Genomic DNA, 20455 nt, shown 5'->3' with positions numbered 1-20455 from the left:
ACAATGGTCACTTAAATCATTACAAAAACCACCAACCACAGAATATTTATGTGTAACGTTTGTGTATAGCGAAGGTAACTGAGCTAAATGACTATCGCCCCGTAGCACTCACTTCCGTCATCATGAAGTGCTTTGAGAGACTAGTCAAGGACCATATCACCTCCACCCTACCTGACACCCTAGACCCATCCATTTTGCTTACCGCCCCAATAGGTTCAGACGACGCAATCGCAAGCACACTGCCCTAACCCATCTGGACAAGAGGAATACCTTGACTAGTCTCTCAAAGTAAGAATGCTGTTCATCAACTAGAGCTCAGCATTTAACCCCATAGTACCCTCCAAACTCGTCATTAAGCTCGAGACCCTGGGTCTTGACCCCACCCTGTGCAACTGGCTCCTGGACTTCCTGACGGGCCGCCCCCAGGTGGTGAGGGTGGGTAACAAGATCTCCACCCTGCTGATCCTCAACACTGGGGCCCCACACGGGTGCGTTCTCAGCCCTCTTCTGTACTCCCTGTTCACCCATGACTGCATGGCCATGCGCGCTTCCAACTCAATCATCAAGTTTGCAGACGACACTACAGTGCTAGGCTTGATTTCCAACAACAACGAGACGGCCTACATGGAGTAGATGAGGGCCCTTGGAGTGTGGTGTCAGGAAAATAACCTCACACTCAATGTCAACAAAACAAAGGAGATGATCGTGGACTTCAGGAAACAGCAGAGGGAGCACCCCCCTATCCACATCGACGGGACAGTAGTGGAGAAGGTGGAAAGTTTGAAGTTCCTCGGCGTACACATCACTGACAAACTGAAATGGTTCAACCACATAGACAGCGTGGTGAAGAAGGCGCAGCAGCGCCTCTTCAATCTCAGGAGGCTGAATAAATTTGGTTTGTCACCAAAAACACTCACAACCTTTTACAGATGCACAATCGAGAGCATCCTGTCGGGCTGTATCACCGCCTGGTACGTCAACTGCTCCGCCCGTAAGGCTCTCCAGAGGGTAGTGAGGTCTGCACAACACATCACCGGGGGCAAACTACCTGCCCTCCAGGACACCTACACCACCCGATGTCACAGGAAGGCCAAAAAGATCATCAAGGACAACAACCACCCGAGCCACTGCCTGTTCACCCCGCTATCAACCAGAAGGCGAGGTCAGTACAGGTGCATCAAAGCCGGGACCGAGAGACTGAAAAACAGCTTCTCTCAAGGCCATCAGACTGTTAAATGTATCACTTGCCACTTTAAACAATGCCACTTTATATAATGTTTACATACCCTACATTACTCTTTTCATATGTATATACTGTACTCTATACCATCTACTGCATCTTGCCTATGCTGTTCAGCCATCGCTCATTCATATATTTTTATGTACATATTCTTATTCATTCCTTTACACTTGCGTGTATAAGGTAGTTGTTGTGAAATTGTTAGGTTAGCTTACTTGTTAGATATTACTGCATTGTCGGAACTAGAAGCACAAGCATTTTGCTACACTCGCATTAACATCTGCTAACCATGTGTATGTGACAAATACATTTGATTTTGATTTGATCAATCAGGGTAGATTTCTCTGGAGATTTGAGATTTGGGCAGGTGGGTGAGTTAATCAATTGGGTAAGATGAATTTAAAATCATCAGACACCGGCTTTAACCAGTGTTGATGTGCCCCCGTCTGTCCGTAATTAAAAATAATACGAAAATCGTGCCATCTGGTTTGCTTAATATAAGGAATTTGATGTATTGCATTTACTTTTACTTTGTACTTTTACTCAAGTATGACAACTGAGTCCTTTTTATACCAATGTACTTAAATACATTTAAAGCTAGGTACTTTTAGACTTCTACTCAAGTAATATTTGACTTGGTAAATTTTATTTGGGTCATTTTCTGTTAACGTGTCTTTTACTCAAGTATGACAATTTAGTACTTTTCCACTGCTGTCTGTTTTGCAGTCTGGAGGGTCAAGCCAATAGAAATCAATGGTCGTCCAGCCTACTGCCAAGAAGCGGGGTCCAAGTATACCACAGGACAATGGGAAAATAAATCTATGATTCATTTTTTATGCCCTTGCTTTGTGTAATGTGTGTGTGTGTGTGTGTGTGTGTGTGTGTGGGATAAGGGATGTTTTTATGGGAGATGAGATTAAAGTGAAGGTCCTCTTATTACAGTAACCTGTGTGTGCATCTATGACAGTGTCTGTGTGTGCATCTATGACAGTGTCTGTGATAATGTCTGTGTGTGCATCTATGACAGTGTCTGTGATAATGTCTGTGTGTGCATCTATGACAGTGTCTGTGTGTGCATCTATGACAGTGTCTGTGTGTGCATCTATGACAGTGTCTGTGTGTGCATCTATGACAGTGTCTGTGTGTGCATCTATGACAGTGTCTGTGTGTGCATCTATGACAGTGTCTGTGTGTGCATCTATGACAGTGTCTGTGATAATGGCTGGGTGTGCATCTATGACGGTGTCTGTGATCATGTCTGTGTGTGTGTGAAGTGACTGATGTAGTGACCTGTACTTGTGTTGTGGATAAGTGAGTGTGTAAAGGTGAGGGCGTTGGCTTCAGAAGCCTGGCGGCAGACTCCGATGACCCCTGACCTCTAACCCATAACCTAGGAGGAGGTCCTGTCAGTCGGGTAATAACACCCAGAGTCAGCACAACTAGCTTGGCTTGTACACTCTCTCTGTCTGAGTGAAAATCCCCCACCCTGTTTCTTTCTCGCCCTCCCACTTTCATATATACTGTACTATCTGTCCTTTGGCCAGTTGTTCTGGCTGATACAGTCCTTTGCACTGTAAATAGGGCCTGGAGTTTTTACTGACCCAAATAGACCATCCATTTCAGACCAGACATAGACTTCCTTAAGCCTCGATCAGTACATTCATTTTCAGTGGAACGCTGCGCTTGCCTTGCAGCATTGCGTTGCAGAGGCAGTTGCAGTGCTTTCTGTGTGGCGCGTACGTTGTATTTCACTAACATATGCAACAAATTGTATGCATAGACTTGACAGAACTAGTAGCAAAAGGTGAATGTTGAACTTTTGTTGCACACATATCCAGTAAAAATGCTGGATTACATAATGAAAACAGTTAGACTGCAGAATTTATTACACAGCATTGATGCAAAACATTGTGGCTTTGATCAAGGCGGTAGACTGTCATTGCAATGTGCCGGTGTGACCCATTCATTCAACAAGATGTCTAGAAATGTCCTCTACAGTATGTGTAAGTAAACTAGTGTTGTAGTAGGTAGGGTTGTCTAGTGTGAGACCCAGTCCTTGCTGTAAGTACATGGCATGTTTTGTATATGTTTGTGTCACACAGGAGGCTGGTGATGGGAGGACGGCTCATAATAATGGCTGGATTGGAGTGAATGGTATCAACCACATGGAAACCATGTATTTGATGTGTTTGCTTCCGTTTCAGCCATTACCATGAGCCGTCCTCCCCAATTAAGGTGTCACCGGCTGCCTGTGTGTGTTACCTACTGCTCTCCCTTAACCCTTTCTGTGTGTTCTTCCAGATGTATGGTCGCTACACACAGGAGTTGGGGGCGTATGCTAAAGAAGAGGCAGCTCGCCTGAGGGAGGAGGGGGTGCGGAGGCCCTCGGTCAAAGAACGCTCACGCTCCCTGGAACTTCTGGAGTACGACAGGGGCCGCTGTGCCAAGTGTCGCAGTGAGTACTGACCAATACTGCCCACTCAAGCTGGACATACTGTAACTGTATTCTCTGACCAGGTGTGTGTGTCTCTGTCACACTGTGCTTTGTTACTGTGAAACAAGCCTCACATCAAGTCAACTTTCCCAGAAAGCCACTTCATTCCATTTACTGTTGATAATAGTGATTATGAATGGGTGACTGAAAGGGACATCTCCACAGTGTACAGGGACACGATTTGTACTGGGACACAAGGCTCGACACCAGTCTAAATGCAGCAGGGGTAGTCAACCGGAGGTACTGCCATGGGTCTGCAAAAAATGTCAATACTTTATATAGAACAAAAATATTAATGCAACATGCAACATTCAACGATTTTACAGAGTTGCAGTTCATATAAGGAAATCAGTCAATTGAAATATATTCATTCGGCCCTAATCTATGGATTTCACATGGGTGGGCCTGGGAGGGCATAGGTCCACCAACTTGGGAGCCAGGCCCACACACTGGGGAGCCAGGCCCAGCCAATCAGAATACTTTTTCTAATCAAAAGGGCTTTATTACAGACCGAAATACTTCTCAGTTTTATCAGCTCTCTGAATTGCTGGTCTCCGATGATCCCGGATGTCGAGGTCCTGGGCTGAAGTGGTTACACGTGGTCTGTGGTTGTGAGGCCGGTTGGACGTACTGACAAATTCTCTAAAACAACTTATGGTAGAGAAATGAACATCAAATTCTCTGGCAACAACTCTGGTGTACATTCCTACAGTCACCATACCAATTGCCTGCTCCCTCAAAACTTGAAACATCTGAGGCATTGGGTTGTGTAAAAAAGCTGCACATTTTAGTGTATTTTTTGGTCCCCAGCACAAGGTGCACCTGTGTAATGATCATGCTGTTTAATCAGCTTCTTGATATGCCACACCTTTCAGGTGGATGGATTGGACATGATTTGGAAAGGCACACATCTGTCTATATAAGGTCCCACAGTTGACAGTGCATGTCAGAGCAAATACCAAGCCATGAGGTTGAAGGAATTGTCTGTAGAGATCCGAGACAGGATTGTATGAGGCACAGATCTGGGGAAGGGTGCCAAAAAATTTCTGCAGCATTGAAAGTCCCCAAGAAGTTTGGAACCACCCAGACTCTTCCTAGAACTGACCTCCCGGCCAAATTGAGCCATCGGGGGAGAATGGTCTTGGTCAGGGAGGTGAGCAAGAACCCAATGGTCACTCTGACAGCGCTCCAGGGTTCCTCTGTGGAAATGGGAGAAACTTCAAGAAGGACAACCATCTCAGCAGCACTCTACCAATCAGGCCTTTATGGTAGTGGCCAGACGGAATCCACTCCTCAGGAAAAGGCACATGACAGCCCGTTTGGAGATGGCCAAAAGGCACCGAAAGGACTCTAAAACCATGATAAACAAGATTCTCTGGTCTGATGAAACCAACATTAAATTCTTTGGCCTGAATGCCAAGCGTCACTTCTGGAGGAAACTTGGCACTATCCCTACGGTAAAGCATGGTAGTGGTAGCATCATGCTGTGAGGAGTTTTTTCAGCGGCAGGGACTGGGAGACTAGTCAGGGTCGAGGCAAAGATGAGTGGAGCAAAGTACAGAGATCCTTCATGAAAAACCGCTCCAGAGCGCTCAGGACCTCAGACTGGGGCAAAGGTTCACCTTCCAACAGGACAACGACCCTAAGCACACAGCCAAGACAACTCAAAAGTGGCTTCGGGACAAGTCTCTGAATGTCCTTCAGTGGCCCAGCTAGAGCCCGGACTTGAACCGATCTAACATCTCTGGAGACCTGAAAATAGCTGTGCAGCAACGCTCCCCATCCAACCTGACAGAGCTTAAGAGAATCTGCAGAGAAGAATGGGAGAAACTCCCCAAATACAGGTGTTCCAAGCTTGTAGTGTCATACCCAAGAAGACTCGGTTGTAATCACTGCCAAAGATGCTTCAGCAAAGTACTGATTTAAGGGTCTGAATACTTATGTAAATGTGACGTATACATTAGAAGTTGGAAGTTTACTTACACTTAGGTTGGAGTCATTAAAACTTGTTTTTCAACCACTCCACAAACTAAAGTTTTGGAAAGTCGGTTAGGACATCTACTTAAAAAAAATTGTTTACATACAGGGAAATTTAAGTGAAATAATCTGTATCGCAATTCCAGTCAGTCAGAAGTTTACATACACTAAGTTGACTGTGCCTTTAAACAGCTTAGAAAATTCCAGAAAATGATGTCATGGCTTTAGAAGCTTCTGACAGGCTAATTGACATCATTTGAGTCAACTGGAGGTGTACCTGTGGATGTATTTGAGGCCTACCTTCAAACACAGTGCCTCTTTGCTTGACATCATGGGAAAATCAAAAGAAATCAGCCAAGACCTCAGAAAATAAATTGTAGACCTTCACAAGTCTGGTTCATCCTTGGGAGCAATTTACAAAAGCCTAAAGGTACCACGTTCATCTGTACAAACAATAGTACGCAAGTATAAACACCATGGGACCACGCAGCTGACATACCGCTCAGGAAGGAGACGCGTTCTGTCTCCTATAGATTTAACATACTTTTGTGCGAAAAGTGAAAATCAATCCCAGAACAACAGCAAAGGACCTTGTGAAGATGCTGGAGGAAACTGGTACAAAAGTATCTATATCCATAGTATAACGAGTCCTGTAGCGACATAACCTGAAAGGCCGCTCAGCAAGGGAGAAGCCACCTCTCCAAAACCGCTGTAAAAGAGCCAGACTACTGTTTGCAACTGCACATGGGGACAAAGATCGTACTTTTTGGAGAAATGTGCTCTGGTCTGATAAAACAAAAATAGAACTGTTTGGCCATAATGACCATCGTAATGTTTGGAGGAAAAAGGGGGAGGCTTGCAAGCCGAAGAACACCATCCCAACCATGAAGCACGGGGGTGGCAGCATCATGTTGTGGGGGTGCTTTGCTGCAGGAGGGACTGGTGCACTTCACAAAATAGATGCCATCACGAGGATATATTGAAGCAACATGTTGTCAAAGCTTGGTCGCAAATGGGTCTTCCAAATGGACAATGACCCCAAGCTTACTTCCAAAGTTGTGGCAAAATGGCTTAAGGACAACAAAGTCAAGGTATTGGAGTGGCCATCACAAAGCCCTGACCTCAGTCCCATAGAAAATTTGTTGGCAGCACTGAAGAAGCGTGTGCGAGCAAGGAGGCCTACAAACCTGACTCAGTTACACCAGCTCTGTCAGGAGGAATGGGCCAAAATTCACCCAACTTATTGTGGCTTGTGCTTGTGGAAGCTTGTGGAAGGCTACCCAAAATATTTGATCCAAGTTAAACAATTTAAAGGCAATGCTACCAAATACTAATTGATTGTATGTAAACATCTGACCCACTGGGAATGTGATGAAAGAAATAAAAGCTGATCTAAATCATTCTCTCTACTATTATTCTGACATTTCACATTCTTAAAATAAAGTGGTGATCCTAACTGACCTAAAACAGGGAATTTTTACTACATTTTTATTAAATGTCAGGAATTGTGAAACTGAGGTTAAATGTATTGGCTACGGTGTATGTAAACTTCCGACTTCAACTGTAGATGTTGCTCATTGATTTTCTCTTGGTAAATGAAGTTGAATGTTGTAGCAGTGTCTCTATCCCCTCATCACACTTCCAGCCTATCACTCTTGGGAGGTGTGTGTGTTCAATATGAGAGGCGGTGATGGGCCTCTGTCTATGCAGCAGCTCTATACAGATAGGCAATTACACACACACACACACACACACACACACACACACACACACACACACACACACACACACACACACACACGCTATCTAGAGGAGAACATTTGGTAATGCCATTAGCAGAACAACGCAGTATGGATCATCTCTTCAGATCACACTGAACACCTATCAATAGAAGGATACTTCTATATGGCTCATTTTACAAGTACATTCTGTCACACAAAGTCAATCAAAGTGAGTCTCGCTATAGAAAATGATCATCAGTGGAATGGGTGCTATTGCATGGATATCCCAGCAGGAGGAACAGTTGAGCTAAAGAACGTTATAAGATGGGGCTGAAATACAGAGCAGGAGGATGGCGAATGGAACCCTTGATTGAAAAGAGAAACGGAGAGAGTACAGGAGAGAGGGAGAGTGAGGATGAATTACACAGGCTGGTTCTATGTTACCGTGGTGTTGCGTTACCAGGGAGACAGGGTGAAATCTCAACCACAGAGGTTTGGTTACGTTAGCTAGGATCAGCTACGGTCAGCAAGGGGACAGGCAGGATGGGAGCGCGTGGGTTTCTCCCTCTCTTTTGTCAATATTAATTGATTCTGTCTTGTTTTGCTATTCAAAGGTTTGCAAACGATTTATTACGTAAATCATTTTCTGATATTTCCACTCCAGACTGAGGTTGTTATGTAGTGGTTACACAACTACATTATATATACAAAGTATGTAGATGTCCTTTCAATTGAGGGGATTTGGCTATTTCAGCCACACCCGTTGCTGACAGGTGTAGAAAATCGAGCTCACCGCCATGCAATCTCCATAGACAAACATTTAGTAGTAGAATTGTCTTACTGAAGAGCTCAGTGGCTTTCAACGTGGCACCGGCATCCAACAAGTCACTATGTCAATTTTACTTTTGGTCATGTAGTGTATGTTTGGTGTGTGTGTGAAACAATGGATTGTTGTGTAATGAATTCTGTTAAGAGCTCAGCCATAAGAACAGGCATGAAATATTCAGTGACGAGTCCACTGGAGTAGCCTTCACAACACACACAGTCAGAAACTTTCACTCTCTCTTGCACACACACCCAGATTTTCCAAGTGGAACAGTGGGGTTTCATGCTGTGGGGGTTTGTGGGTGGGGGGGTCACAGGTACCCCAGGGCTGTCTGTCTGTAGCCCAGTTGGGGGAATGACAGGCCTCAGGGTGCTGTCACTCAATCCTGCTGTCACTCAATCCTATTGATGTCTCTCTCTGACCCCCTCGCTCTCTCTCTCTCCCTCCCTGCTTGCTCGCTCGCTCGCTCTCTCTCCCCACTCGCTCTCTCTCTCTCCCTCCCTGCTTGCTCGCTCGCTCTCTCTCCCCGCTCGCTCTCTCGCTCTCTCTCCCCGCTCGCTCTCTCGCTCTCTCTCCCCGCTCGCTCTCTCGCTCTCCCCGCTAGCTCTCTCGCTCTCTCTCCCCGCTAGCTCTCTCGCTCTCTCTCCCCGCTAGCTCTCTCGCTCTCTCTCCCCGCTAGCTCTCTCGCTCTCTCTCCCCGCTAGCTCTCTCGCTCTCTCTCCCCGCTAGCTCTCTCGCTCTCTCTCCCCGCTCGCTCTCTCTCCCCGCTCGCTCTCTCTCCCCGCTCGCTCTCTCTCCCCGCTCGCTCTCTCGCTCTCTCTCCCCGCTCGCTCTCTCGCTCTCTCTCCCCGCTCGCTCTCTCGCTCTCTCTCCCCGCTCGCTCTCTCGCTCTCTCTCCCCGCTCGCTCTCTCGCTCTCTCTCCCCGCTCGCTCTCTCGCTCTCTCTCCCCGCTCGCTCTCTCGCTCTCTCTCCCCGCTCGCTCTCTCGCTCTCTCTCCCCGCTCGCTCTCTCGCTCTCTCTCCCCGCTCGCTCTCTCGCTCTCTCTCCCCGCTCGCTCTCTCGCTCTCTCTCCCCGCTCGCTCTCTCGCTCTCTCTCCCCGCTCGCTCTCTCGCTCTCTCCCCGCTCGCTCGCTCTCTCCCCGCTCGCTCGCTCTCTCCCCGCTCTGTCGCTCTCTCTCTCGCTCCCTCCCCGCTCTCTCTCCCAATCTCTCTCCCAATCTCTCTCCTTCCTCGCTCTCTCTCCCTCCCCCCTCTCTCTCCCTCCCCGCTCTCTCTCCCTCCCCGCTCTCCCTCCTTCCCCGCTCTCTCGCTTACCCTCCCTCCCCGCTCTCTCGCTTACCCTCCCTCCCCGCTCTCTCGCTTACCCTCCCTCCCCGCTCTCTCGCTTACCCTCCCTCCCCGCTCTCTCGCTTACCCTCCCTCCCCGCTCTCTCGCTTACCCTCCCTCCCCGCTCTCTCGCTTACCCTCCCTCCCCGCTCTCTCGCTTACCCTCCCTCCCCGCTCTCTCGCTTACCCTCCCTCCCCGCTCTCTCGCTTACCCTCCCTCCCCGCTCTCTCGCTTACCCTCCCTCCCCGCTCTCTCGCTTACCCTCCCTCCCCGCTCTCTCGCTTACCCTCCCTCCCCGCTCTCTCGCTCTCTCTCCCTCCCCGCTCTCTCGCTCTCTCGCTCTCTCTCCCTCCCCGCTCTCTCGCTCTCTCTCCCTCCTCTCTCTCTCTCTCTCTCTCTCTCTCCGGAGCTCGCTCTCTCTCTCTCTCCGGAGCTCGCTCTCTCTCTTTCTCCGGAGCTCGCTCTCTCTCTTTCTCCGGAGCTCGCTCTCTCTCTCTCTCTCCGGAGCTCGCTCTCTCTCTCTCTCTCCGGAGCTGGCTCTCTCTCTCTCCGGAGCTCGCTCTCCGGAGCTCTCTCTCTCCGGAGCTCTCTCTCTCTCCGGAGCTCTCTCTCTCTCCGGAGCTCTCTCTCTCTCCGGATATCGCTCTCTCTCTCTCCGGAGCTCGCTCTCTCTCTCTCCGGAGCTCGCTCTCTCTCTCTCCGGAGCTCGCTCGCTCTCTCTCCGGAGCTCGCTCTCTCTCTCTCCGGAGCTCGCTCTCTCTCTCTCCGGAGCTCGCTCTCTCTCTCTCCGGAGCTCTCTCTCTCTCTCTCCGGAGCTCGCTCTCTCTCTCTCCGGAGCTCTCTCTCGCTCTCTGTCGCTCTCGCTCCCTCTCCGCCTTCTTGCTCCCTCTCCGCCTTCTCGCTCTCACTCTCTCTCTCCCCGCTCTCTCGCTCTCTCTCCCTCCCCGCTCTCTCGCTCTCTCCCCCTCCCCGCTCTCTCGCTCTCTCTCCCTCCCCGCTCTCTCGCTCTCTCTCCCTCCCCGCTCTCTCGCTCTCTCTCCCTCCCCGCTCTCTCGCTCTCTCTCCCTTCCCGCTCTCTCGCTCTCTCTCCCTCCCCGCTCTCGCGCTCTCTCTCCCCCCGCTCGGGCTCGCTCATTCCCCCCGCTCGGGCTCGCTCTGGCTCGCTCGCTTTCCCCGCTCGGGCTCGCTCGCTCTCCCCGCTCGGGCTCGCTCGCTCTCGCTCTCCGCGCTCGCTCGCTCTCTCTCGCTCGCTCTCTCTCGCTCTCCCCGCTCGCACTCGCTCTCTCTCGCTCTCCCCGCTCGCACTCGCTCTCTCTCCGGAGCTCGCTCTCTCTCTCTCTCTCCGGAGCTCGCTCTCTCTCTCTCTCTCCGGAGCTCGCTCTCTCTCTCTCTCTCCGGAGCTCGCTCTCTCTCTCTCTCTCTCCGGAGCTCTCTCTCTCTCCGGAGCTCTCTCTCTCTCTCTCTCCGGAGCTCGCTCTCTCTCTCTCCGGAGCTCGCTCTCTCTCTCTCCGGAGCTCGCTCTCTCTCTCTCCGGAGCTCGCTCTCTCTCTCTCCGGAGCTCGCTCTCTCTCTCTCCGGAGCTCGCTCTCCGGAGCTCTCTCTCGCTCTCTGTCGCTCTCGCTCCCTCTCCGCCTTCTTGCTCCCTCCCCGCTCTCTCACTCTCTCTCCCTCCCCGCTCTCTCGCTCTCTCTCCCTCCCCGCTCTCTCGCTCTCTCTCCCTCCCCGCTCTCTCTCCCTCCCCGCTCTCTCGCTCTCTCTCCCTCCCCGCTCTCTCGCTCTCTCTCCCTCCCCGCTCTCTCTCCCTCCCCGCTCTCTCTCCCTCCCCGCTCTCTCGTTCTCTCTCCCTCCCCGCTCTCTCGTTCTCTCTCCCTCCCCGCTCTCGCGCTCTCTCTCCCCCCGCTCGGGCTCGCTCATTCCCCCCGCTCGGGCTCGCTCTGGCTCGCTCGCTCTCCCCGTTCGGGCTCGCTCGCTCTCGCTCGCTCTCCGCGCTCGCTCTCTCTCGCTCGCTCTCGCTCTCCCCGCTCGCACTCGCTCTCTCTCGCTCTCCCCGCTCGCACTCGCTCTCTCTCTCCGGAGCTCGCTCTCTTTCTCTCTCTCCGGAGCTCGCTCTCTCTCTCTCTCTCCGGAGCTCGCTCTCTCTCTCTCTCTCCGGAGCTCGCTCTCTCTCTCTCTCTCCGGAGCTCGCTCTCTCTCTCTCTCTCCGGAGCTCGCTCTCTCTCTCTCTCTCTCCGGAGCTCGCTCGCTCTCTCTCTCTCCGGAGCTCGCTCTCTCTCTCTCTCTCCGGAGCTCGCTCGCTCTCTCTCTCTCTCCGGAGCTCGCTCGCTCTCTCTCTCTCTCCGGAGCTCGCTCGCTCTCTCTCTCTCTCCGGAGCTCGCTCGCTCTCTCTCTCTCTCTCCGGAGCTCGCTCGCTCTCTCTCTCTCTCCGGAGCTCGCTCGCTCTCTCTCTCTCTCTCCGGAGCTCGCTCGCTCTCTCTCTCTCTCTCCGGAGCTCGCTCGCTCTCTCTCTCTCTCTCCGGAGCTCGCTCGCTCTCTCTCTCTCTCTCCGGAGCTCGCTCGCTCTCTCTCTCTCTCCGGAGCTCGCTCGCTCTCTCTCTCTCTCCGGAGCTCGCTCGCTCTCTCTCTCTCTCCGGAGCGCTCGCTCTCTCTCTCTCTCCGGAGCTCGCTCGCTCTCTCTCTCTCTCCGGAGCTCGCTCGCTCTCTCTCCGGAGCTCGCTCGCTCTCTCTCCGGAGCTCGCTCGCTCTCTCTCTCTCTCCGGAGCTCTCTCTCTCTCTCTCTCTCTCTCTCTCTCTCTCTCCGGAGCTCGCTCGCTCTCTCTCGCTCTCTCTCGCTCTCTCTCTCCGGAGCTCTCTCGCTCTCTCTCTCTCTCTCTCTCTCCGGAGCTCGCTCGCTCTCTCTCGCTCTCTCTCTCCGGAGCTCTCTCTCGCTCTCTCTCGCTCTCTCTCGCTCTCTCTCGCTCTCTCTCGCTCTCTCTCGCTCTCTCTCGCTCTCTCTCGCTCTCTCTCGCTCTCTCTCGCTCTCTCTCGCTCTCTCTCGCTCTCTCTCGCTCTCTCTCGCTCTCTCTCGCTCTCTCTCGCTCTCTCTCGCTCTCTCGCTCTCTCTCGCTCTCTCTCGCTCTCTCTCGCTCTCTCTCGCTCTCTCGCTCTCTCTCGCTCTCTCTCGCTCTCTCTCGCTCTCTCTCGCTCTCTCTCGCTCTCTCTCGCTCTCTCTCGCTCTCTCTCGCTCTCTCTCGCTCTCTCTCGCTCTCTCTCGCTCTCTCTCGCTCTCTCTCGCTCTCTCCCTCCCCGCTCTCTCGCTCTCTCTCCCTCCCCGCTCTCTCGCTCTCTCTCCCTCCCCGCTCTCTCGCTCTCTCTCCCTCCCCGCTCTCTCTCCCTCCCCGCTCTCCCTCCCTCCCCGCTCTCCCTCCCTCCCCGCTCTTCCTCCCTCCCCGCTCTCTCTCCCTCCCCGCTCTCTCGCTCTCTCTCCCTCCCCGCTCTCTCGCTCTCTCTCCCTCCCCGCTCTCTCTCCCTCCCCGCTCTCTCTCCCTCCCCGCTCTCTCTCCCTCCCCGCTCTCGCTCTCTCTCCCTCCCCGCTCTCTCTCCCTCCCCGCTCTCTCTCCCTCCCCGCTCTCGCGCTCTCTCTTCCTCCGCTCTCCCCGCTCTCCCCGCTCTCTCTCTCTCCCTCCCCGCTCTCTCGCTCTCTCTCTCCCTCTGCGCTCTCGCGCTCTCTCTTCCTCCGCTCTCGCTTCCTCCGCTCTCTCGCTCTCCCCGCTCTCTTCCTCCGCTCTTTCTCTCTCTCTCCCTCCCCGCTCTCTCCCTCCCCGCTCTCTCGCTCTCTCTCCCTCCCCGCTCTCTCCCTCCCCGCTCTCTCTCTCGCTCTCTCTCGCTCTCTCTCGCTCTCTCTCGCTCTCTCTCGCTCTCTCTCGCTCTCTCTCGCTCTCTCTCGCTCTCTCTCGCTCTCTCTCGCTCTCTCGCTCTCTCCCTCCCCACTCTCTCGCTCTCTCGCTCTCTCCCTCCCCGCTCTCTCGCTCTCTCTCCCTCCCCGCTCTCTCTCCCTCCCCGCTCTCCCTCCCTCCCCGCTCTTCCTCCCTCCCCGCTCTTCCTCCCTCCCCGCTCTTCCTCCCTCCCCGCTCTTCCTCCCTCCCCGCTCTCTCTCCCTCCCCGCTCTCTCGCTCTCTCTCCCTCCCCGCTCTCTCTCCCTCCCCGCTCTCTCTCCCTCCCCGCTCTCTCTCCCTCCCCGCTCTCGCTCTCTCTCCCTCCCCGCTCTCTCTCCCTCCCCGCTCTCTCTCCCTCCCCGCTCTCGCGCTCTCTCTTCCTCCGCTCTCCCCGCTCTCTCGCTCTCCCCGCTCTCTCTCTCTCCCTCCCCGCTCTCTCGCTCTCTCTCTCCCTCTGCGCTCTCGCGCTCTCTCTTCCTCCGCTCTCGCTTCCTCCGCTCTCTCGCTCTCCCCGCTCTCTTCCTCCGCTCTTTCTCTCTCTCTCCCTCCCCGCTCTCTCCCTCCCCGCTCTCTCCCTCCCCGCTCTCTCGCTCTCTCTCCCTCCCCTCTCTCTCCCTCCCCGCTCTCTCTCCCTCCCCGCTCTCCCTCCCTCCCCGCTCTTCCTCCCTCCCCGCTCTTCCTCCCTCCCCGCTCTCTCTCCCTCCCCGCTCTCTCGCTCTCTCTCCCTCCCCGCTCTCTCGCTCTCTCTCCCTCCCCGCTCTCTCGCTCTCTCTCCCTCCCCGCTCTCTCTCCCTCCCCGCTCTCTCTCCCTCCCCGCTCTCTCTCCCTCCCCGCTCTCGCTCTCTCTCCCTCCCCGCTCTCTCTCCCTCCCCGCTCTCTCTCCCTCCCCGCTCTCGCGCTCTCTCTTCCTCCGCTCTCCCCGCTCTCTCGCTCTCCCCGCTCTCTCTCTCTCCCTCCCCGCTCTCTCGCTCTCTCTCTCCCTCTGCGCTCTCGCGCTCTCTCTTCCTCCGCTCTCGCTTCCTCCGCTCTCTCGCTCTCCCCGCTCTCTTCCTCCGCTCTTTCTCTCTCTCTCCCTCCCCGCTCTCTCCCTCCCCGCTCTCTCCCTCCCCGCTCTCTCGCTCTCTCTCCCTCCCCGCTCTCTCCCTCCCCGCTCTCTCCCTCCCCGCTCTCTCGCTCTCCCTCCCTCCCCGCTCTTCCTCCCTCCCCGCTCTCTCTCCCTCCCCGCTCTCTCGCTCTCTCTCCCTCCCCGCTCTCTCGCTCTCTCTCCCTCCCCGCTCTCTCTCCCTCCCCGCTCTCTCTCCCTCCCCGCTCTCTCTCCCTCCCCGCTCTCGCTCTCTCGCTCTCTCTCTCCCTCTGCGCTCTCGCGCTCTCTCTTCCTCCGCTCTCTCGCTCTCCCCGCTCTCTCGCTCTCCCCGCTCTCTCTCTCTCCCTCCCCGCTCTCTCGCTCTCTCTCTCCCTCTGCGCTCTCGCGCTCTCTCTTCCTCCGCTCTCTCTTCCTCCGCTCTCTCGCTCTCCCCGCTCTCTTCCTCCGCTCTCTCTCTCTCCCTCCCCGCTCTCTCTCTCTCTCTCTCCCCTCTCTCTCTCCCCTCTCTCTCTCCCCTCTCTCTCTCCCCTCTCTCTCTCCCCTCTCTCTCTCTCTCTCTCTCCCCGCTCGGGCTCGCTCACTCTCCCCGCTCGGGCTCGCTCACTCTCCCCGCTCGGGCTCGCTCACTCTCCCCGCTCGGGCTCGCTCACTCTCCCCGCTCGGGCTCGCTCACTCTCCCCGCTCGGGCTCGCTCACTCTCCCCGCTCGGGCTCGCTCACTCTCCCCGCTCGGGCTCGCTCACTCTCCCCGCTCGGGCTCGCTTTCTCTCCCCGCTCGGGCTCGCTTTCTCTCCCCGCTCGCGCTCGCTCTCTCTCCCCGCTCGCGCTCGCTCTCTCTCCGCGCTCGCTCTCTCCCCGCTCGCGCTCGCTCTCTCTCCCCGCTCGCGCTCGCTCTCTCTCCCCGCTCGCGCTCGCTCTCTCTCCCCGCTCGCGCTCGCTCTCTCTCCCCGCTCGCGCTCGCTCTCTCTCCCCGCTCGCGCTCGCTCTCTCTCCCCGCTCGCGCTCGCTCTCTCTCCCCGCTCGCGCTCGCTCTCTCTCCCCGCTCGCGCTCGCTCTCTCTCCCCGCTCGCGCTCGCTCTCTCTCCCCGCTCGCGCTCGCTCTCTCTCCCCGCTCGCGCTCGCTCTCTCTCCCCGCTCGCGCTCGCTCTCGCTCCCCTCGCTCTTGTTCCCCTCTAGCTCGCGCTCTCCCCTTTTCTCTCTGCCCCCCTCTCTTCTCTCTCTCTCACCCTCCTCTCAGCTCTTGGCTCTGTGTTGGGTATATTCATAGATCCCAGCTGTCCACCTTCTCCACTCTGTGCTCAGGGGGGGTCAGTATGTTATTTAATTGGTTCCAAGAAGACGCGCGCACACACGCGTTTTTCCCTGCAACAGGTGTGATGTCAGTAGGAGCGCAGCAAGGCGCCACACGTCACCATGGATAATAGCTGGCACCAGGCGACCATGATGCTCAGCCCTCCTTCTCTCCATCTCTGTTATCATCCATCCACCCCTCCCCTTCCTCAGTCCACCTCTTCTTACCATCCTTTGTTGCATCGTCTCTCTTTGTCTGTCCTCTTTTTCTCTCCTTCTCTGGTCCCTCTCCTCTGGGTGGTGTGGTGACTGGCATTCTGGGATAGACAGGCTAGTGAAGAGGCTGAAGGGGCCAGGCAGGAGATGGACAAATAGGTTGTCATGGGAACAAATAGATGACATGGCTGGGCTGCTGTCACTTGTGGCACCGCCTGCATCACATTGCATCGCCATGCCAACCCCAGATGGACTATGGCTGTTTCCTCTCCCCTCTCATCAGCCAGAACACAACCTGCCTTATCCCTGCATTTATTCCACTCTTTCTCTCACTCTCTCTACCATCTCCTGTTTTCCACTCGGACCACATGAGTCTTCTCTCCGCTCTGTGATATAGAAATTTAGAAGCAGAAGATGAAGTGTGTTTGTGTGTGTGTGTGTGTGTGTGTGTGTGTGTGTGTGTGTGTGTGTGTGTGTGTGTGTGTGTGTGTGTGTGTCAGCCAGGTCCAACATTTTTTTACCCCCTAGATGATAAATTTTAGCAAAAAAGATAATAATTAATACAAATACTGAGCTATGTTGTTTGAGAAAAAAGGGAAATGAATACAATTGAGATGTATTTTGTTTCAACAAGTAGTAAAATTAAATCTAAAAAAGATATGGGTCAAAATGATTGCCACCCCTGTTTTCAATACCTTTTCAATACCTTTTCAATACCTCACCATGTGAGGATAACGGCACTCAGCCTTTTTCTAAAAGGTTTTATGAGGTTGGAGAACACATTGGGAGGGATCTTAGACTAGTCCTCCATACAGAATCCTTCCTGATCTTTGATATTCTTCGTCTGCGTGTATGGACTCCCCTCTTCAAGTCAAACCACATGTTTTCAAGTCCAGAGATTGAAATGGAAATGTTGTTTTCTGTTTTTTCTGAACCATTTCTTTGTGGATTTTGACGTGTGCTTGTTGTAATTGTCTTGCTGGAAGATCCACTTGTAGCCAAGTTTCAGCCTCATGGTTTCAGCCAACACCGGGGTGCATGGCCAAAGAGCTTTATTCTAATGTCATCAACAAATGTAAAGGGCATTGGCATTTGGATTGAAACCGGTGCTATGGTCAGATGACATGAACGTAGAGCTCTTCGGCTGTGCACACTAGTGGGGGATTTGTTTAGTACCTGTTAAACAAGCTCTTTCTCTGAGCAGTTGATTAGTATAATGTATTAGGCCCATTTTTGTTTTCTGCATACAATATAGCTCAGTATTTATTTTATACAGTCGTTTTTGCTCATCTTTATCAACGTTGCCAATCATTTTGGACCTGCCTGTGTGCGTGGGGACCTGCCTGTGTGCGTGGGGACCTGCCTGTGTGCGTGGGGACCTGCCTGTGTGCGTGGGGACCTGCCTGTGTGCGTGGTGACCTGCCTGTGTGCGTGGTGACCTGCCTGTGTGCGTGGTGACCTGCCTGTGTGCGTGGTGACCTGCCTGTGTGCGTGGTGACCTGCCTGTGTGCGTGGTGACCTGCCTGTGTGCGTGGTGACCTGCCTGTGTGCGTGGTGAGAGGGGGACAATACTTTGCGCTGCTTTGATAGAATTCTCGGCTCTGCTAAACAATCGTCTGTCACATCACAATGTCCTCACGATCGACGATGGCTGTAAATCATTGTCGATAGACAATACTAACATAATATCGCCCAACCCTAGAGTGTGTGTGTGAGTGTGTGTGTGAGTGTGTGTGTGAGTGTGTGTGTGAGTGTGTGTGTGAGTGTGTGTGTGAGTGTGTGTGTGTGTGTGTGTGTGTGTGTGTGGACAGTTTCTTTCTGGGAAAAAGATTCACCCTGGCCGTGTGTAACACTTAAATATTCATATGCAACAAACTCAGACTTTTAACAGGAACAACATAGCTACATTTAAACACATGCTGTACTGTACACAACCTGCTCTTTCTCAGCACTGTTGAAAAATGAATCTGCCTTTATACTTATTTGAGTATCTCTTAGGTCAGCATGTTTGTTTTCTTCTCTTAAAAGTTGTCTCCTAACTTTGAGTTGATGCCAATGCTTAGTTAGTCATGCTCTTGAGACACCATGCTGTTTTGTCCCATTTAAAAAAAAATCTACTGTACACACACGCACTTTCACGCTTTTTGAATATTCATGTGAAACACATGAGTGTGTCCTGTCAGTCTGTGGGACGCCATGCTGATGCACTGTGGGGGTGTGCACATCATTCACCTGTTGGCCAAGTCAGGAAGGAACACACACACACAGGTAACCAAGGAGACTAGGGCCTGTGAATAAGGCAATCAATATTTGATTAAGTTCCACTGGAGCAGAGGTGTCTGCTGTGATCTTCACCTGCTGTAGTAGCACAGTGTCCCATTGCCATACACTCACTGGCTGTGCAACTTTGCCACTAGAAAAGTGAACTGATCCAAGATGGCCACCCCTATAGCTATAGACTGTGGGTTGTTTAGCAACAAAACCGATGATAGCCAAACAGGCGGAGGTTGGCTTGCAATCAAAGGACAGTTGACAACATGTAAAACTATATTTCCTCTTCAAATCTTTATTGAAAACATAAATATATTCAATGAGCACTTTCTTTCCCTCCTTTCTTTATTTCCGTCCTTTCTTTCCCTCATCTCTCTACTAGTCTGTTTATTGTCATACCCTTACTCCAACTCTCCTGTCTTCAATCCACTGTTCTTCTCCGCATACCTTCCTGTCTGTGATACATCACTGGTCCTCCCTCACTCTCCCCTACCTCTCTCCTTATCTGCTGAATATAATCGGTTTATTTCTTTGTGCAGAAGAGGAGAGAGGGAGTGGAGGAGAACAACATGTTTGCTGACGGGAGGGTTGTTGATGCGTTATTCTGTTTGTTCCTCCTCTCTCTCTCTTCTCTCCATCCTTCACTCTGAGCCCCTGTTCCTGAGTTATTACACTCTAATCACCAGTGAGCTGAGCGCTTTACACACTGACAGGCCAATCCACACACACACACACACACACACTCTGTATTTTCTCCTTGTTTCTAACTTTCTGCTTTAGTTTCCACTGTAAAGATTGCTCCCACTCCAACTCGCTGCCTGTCCCTTTCTATTTTAAAGTTTGTTCACTTTTGACATTACCAGTACACTAATATTATATAGTAGATTTACTGTTTGAACTAGCATTGCGTAATGAGGTGTTTGTATGTGCACCCAATATATAGGACAGATGGACACTGAGTCCTGTGATAAAGTCAAAAACCTGTGTTTGTGTGCATGCATTATAATGTACCTTGTTTAGATGATTGAAGTGTTTTTGTTTGATTAATTAGTCAATATTAGTGATCTATTTGTTTTATCCTGTGTCTAATCCCAGGGCGGCAGGTAGCCTAGTGGTTAGAGCATTGGGCCAGTAACCAAAAGGTTACTTTATCGAATCCCTGAGCTGACAAGGTAAAGATCTGTTCTTCTGCCCCTGAACAAGGCAGTTAACACACTGTTCCTAGGCCGTCATTGAAAATAAGAATTTGTTCTCAACTGACTTGCCTAGTTAAACAAAGATAAAAAATAAAATAGCTGGTCATTTTCATATATATCTTAATTTCACTTTCTATTTACGAACTAAATATACTTTCCTGCAACCCGCCTCACCCAATGTGGTACGGATCTGCTATTTTTATTCCTTATGACTGGAACTTTCATCAGGAGCTAGCCAGCTAACTAGCTACTAGTCTTTGTTAGCCATGGCTAGCAGTCTTCACCTTTTTTCTTGGGCGCCAGCCAGCCAGCCTTAGCTCGGACAACACCTGCCAGTCTGCTCAGCGCGATATCAACCCAGAGCATATTGGACTGCTTCTCTCTACCATATTACCGGATTCCTGCCGCTCTGGATCATTACACCGGATCATCGCAGCTAGCTAGCTGCAAACGAGTGGCTGCTGTTAGCTAACACCTCTGTCCGAAGCAAGCGCCAGCTTGCCTTGAGCTAGCCTCAAGCTAGGCAAACATACCAGCTAATTCTAGGGCTACAGTACCTCCTTTGCCAATTGGCCTGGAACCTTTATTTGTCAACATGGAGCCCCGCCGATCCATCATGACTGGACTTCCGACGTGATCGCCCGATGTGGTCTCTACATGCTATTCAGTTACGATGTCCCCGAAGAACCAGCTACCAGCCCCGGCCCGCTAGCTTTTCTGAACGCTGTGTCCCCTGCTCACCTAGCGTAGTAGTGACTACCGAACAGCACCCTGACTCACCTATTGCTGCTCTTTTGACCCTATGATCACTCGGCTACACAGCTGATGCCCCCTGGACTGTTTCAATAACACAGTACCTAATTTTGTTTACCTGTCGTCCCCAGCCTCGAACTCCTGTCCT

At 52.6% G+C, this 20455-nt stretch overlaps 1 protein-coding gene across 4 annotated transcripts in view; it reads left to right on the top strand.

The window, feature by feature from the left end:
• LOC129831823 (chloride channel protein 2-like) overlaps positions 1–20455 on the top strand; it is a 259926-nt gene that overhangs the window by 85636 nt on the left and 153835 nt on the right. For all 4 annotated transcript variants that reach the window (XM_055895309.1, XM_055895308.1, XM_055895310.1 and 1 more), the window contains one exon: positions 3542–3695. In XM_055895309.1, the coding sequence (XP_055751284.1) occupies positions 3542–3695 (154 nt within the window). The remainder of the gene's footprint in view (positions 1–3541; positions 3696–20455) is intronic.

Source organism: Salvelinus fontinalis, chromosome 33, assembly GCF_029448725.1.
Source record: "Salvelinus fontinalis isolate EN_2023a chromosome 33, ASM2944872v1, whole genome shotgun sequence".
Classification (NCBI taxonomy): domain Eukaryota; kingdom Metazoa; phylum Chordata; class Actinopteri; order Salmoniformes; family Salmonidae; genus Salvelinus; species Salvelinus fontinalis.
The sequence above is the reverse complement of the archived record's forward strand: the minus strand, read 5'-3'. Positions and strand labels throughout refer to the sequence as shown.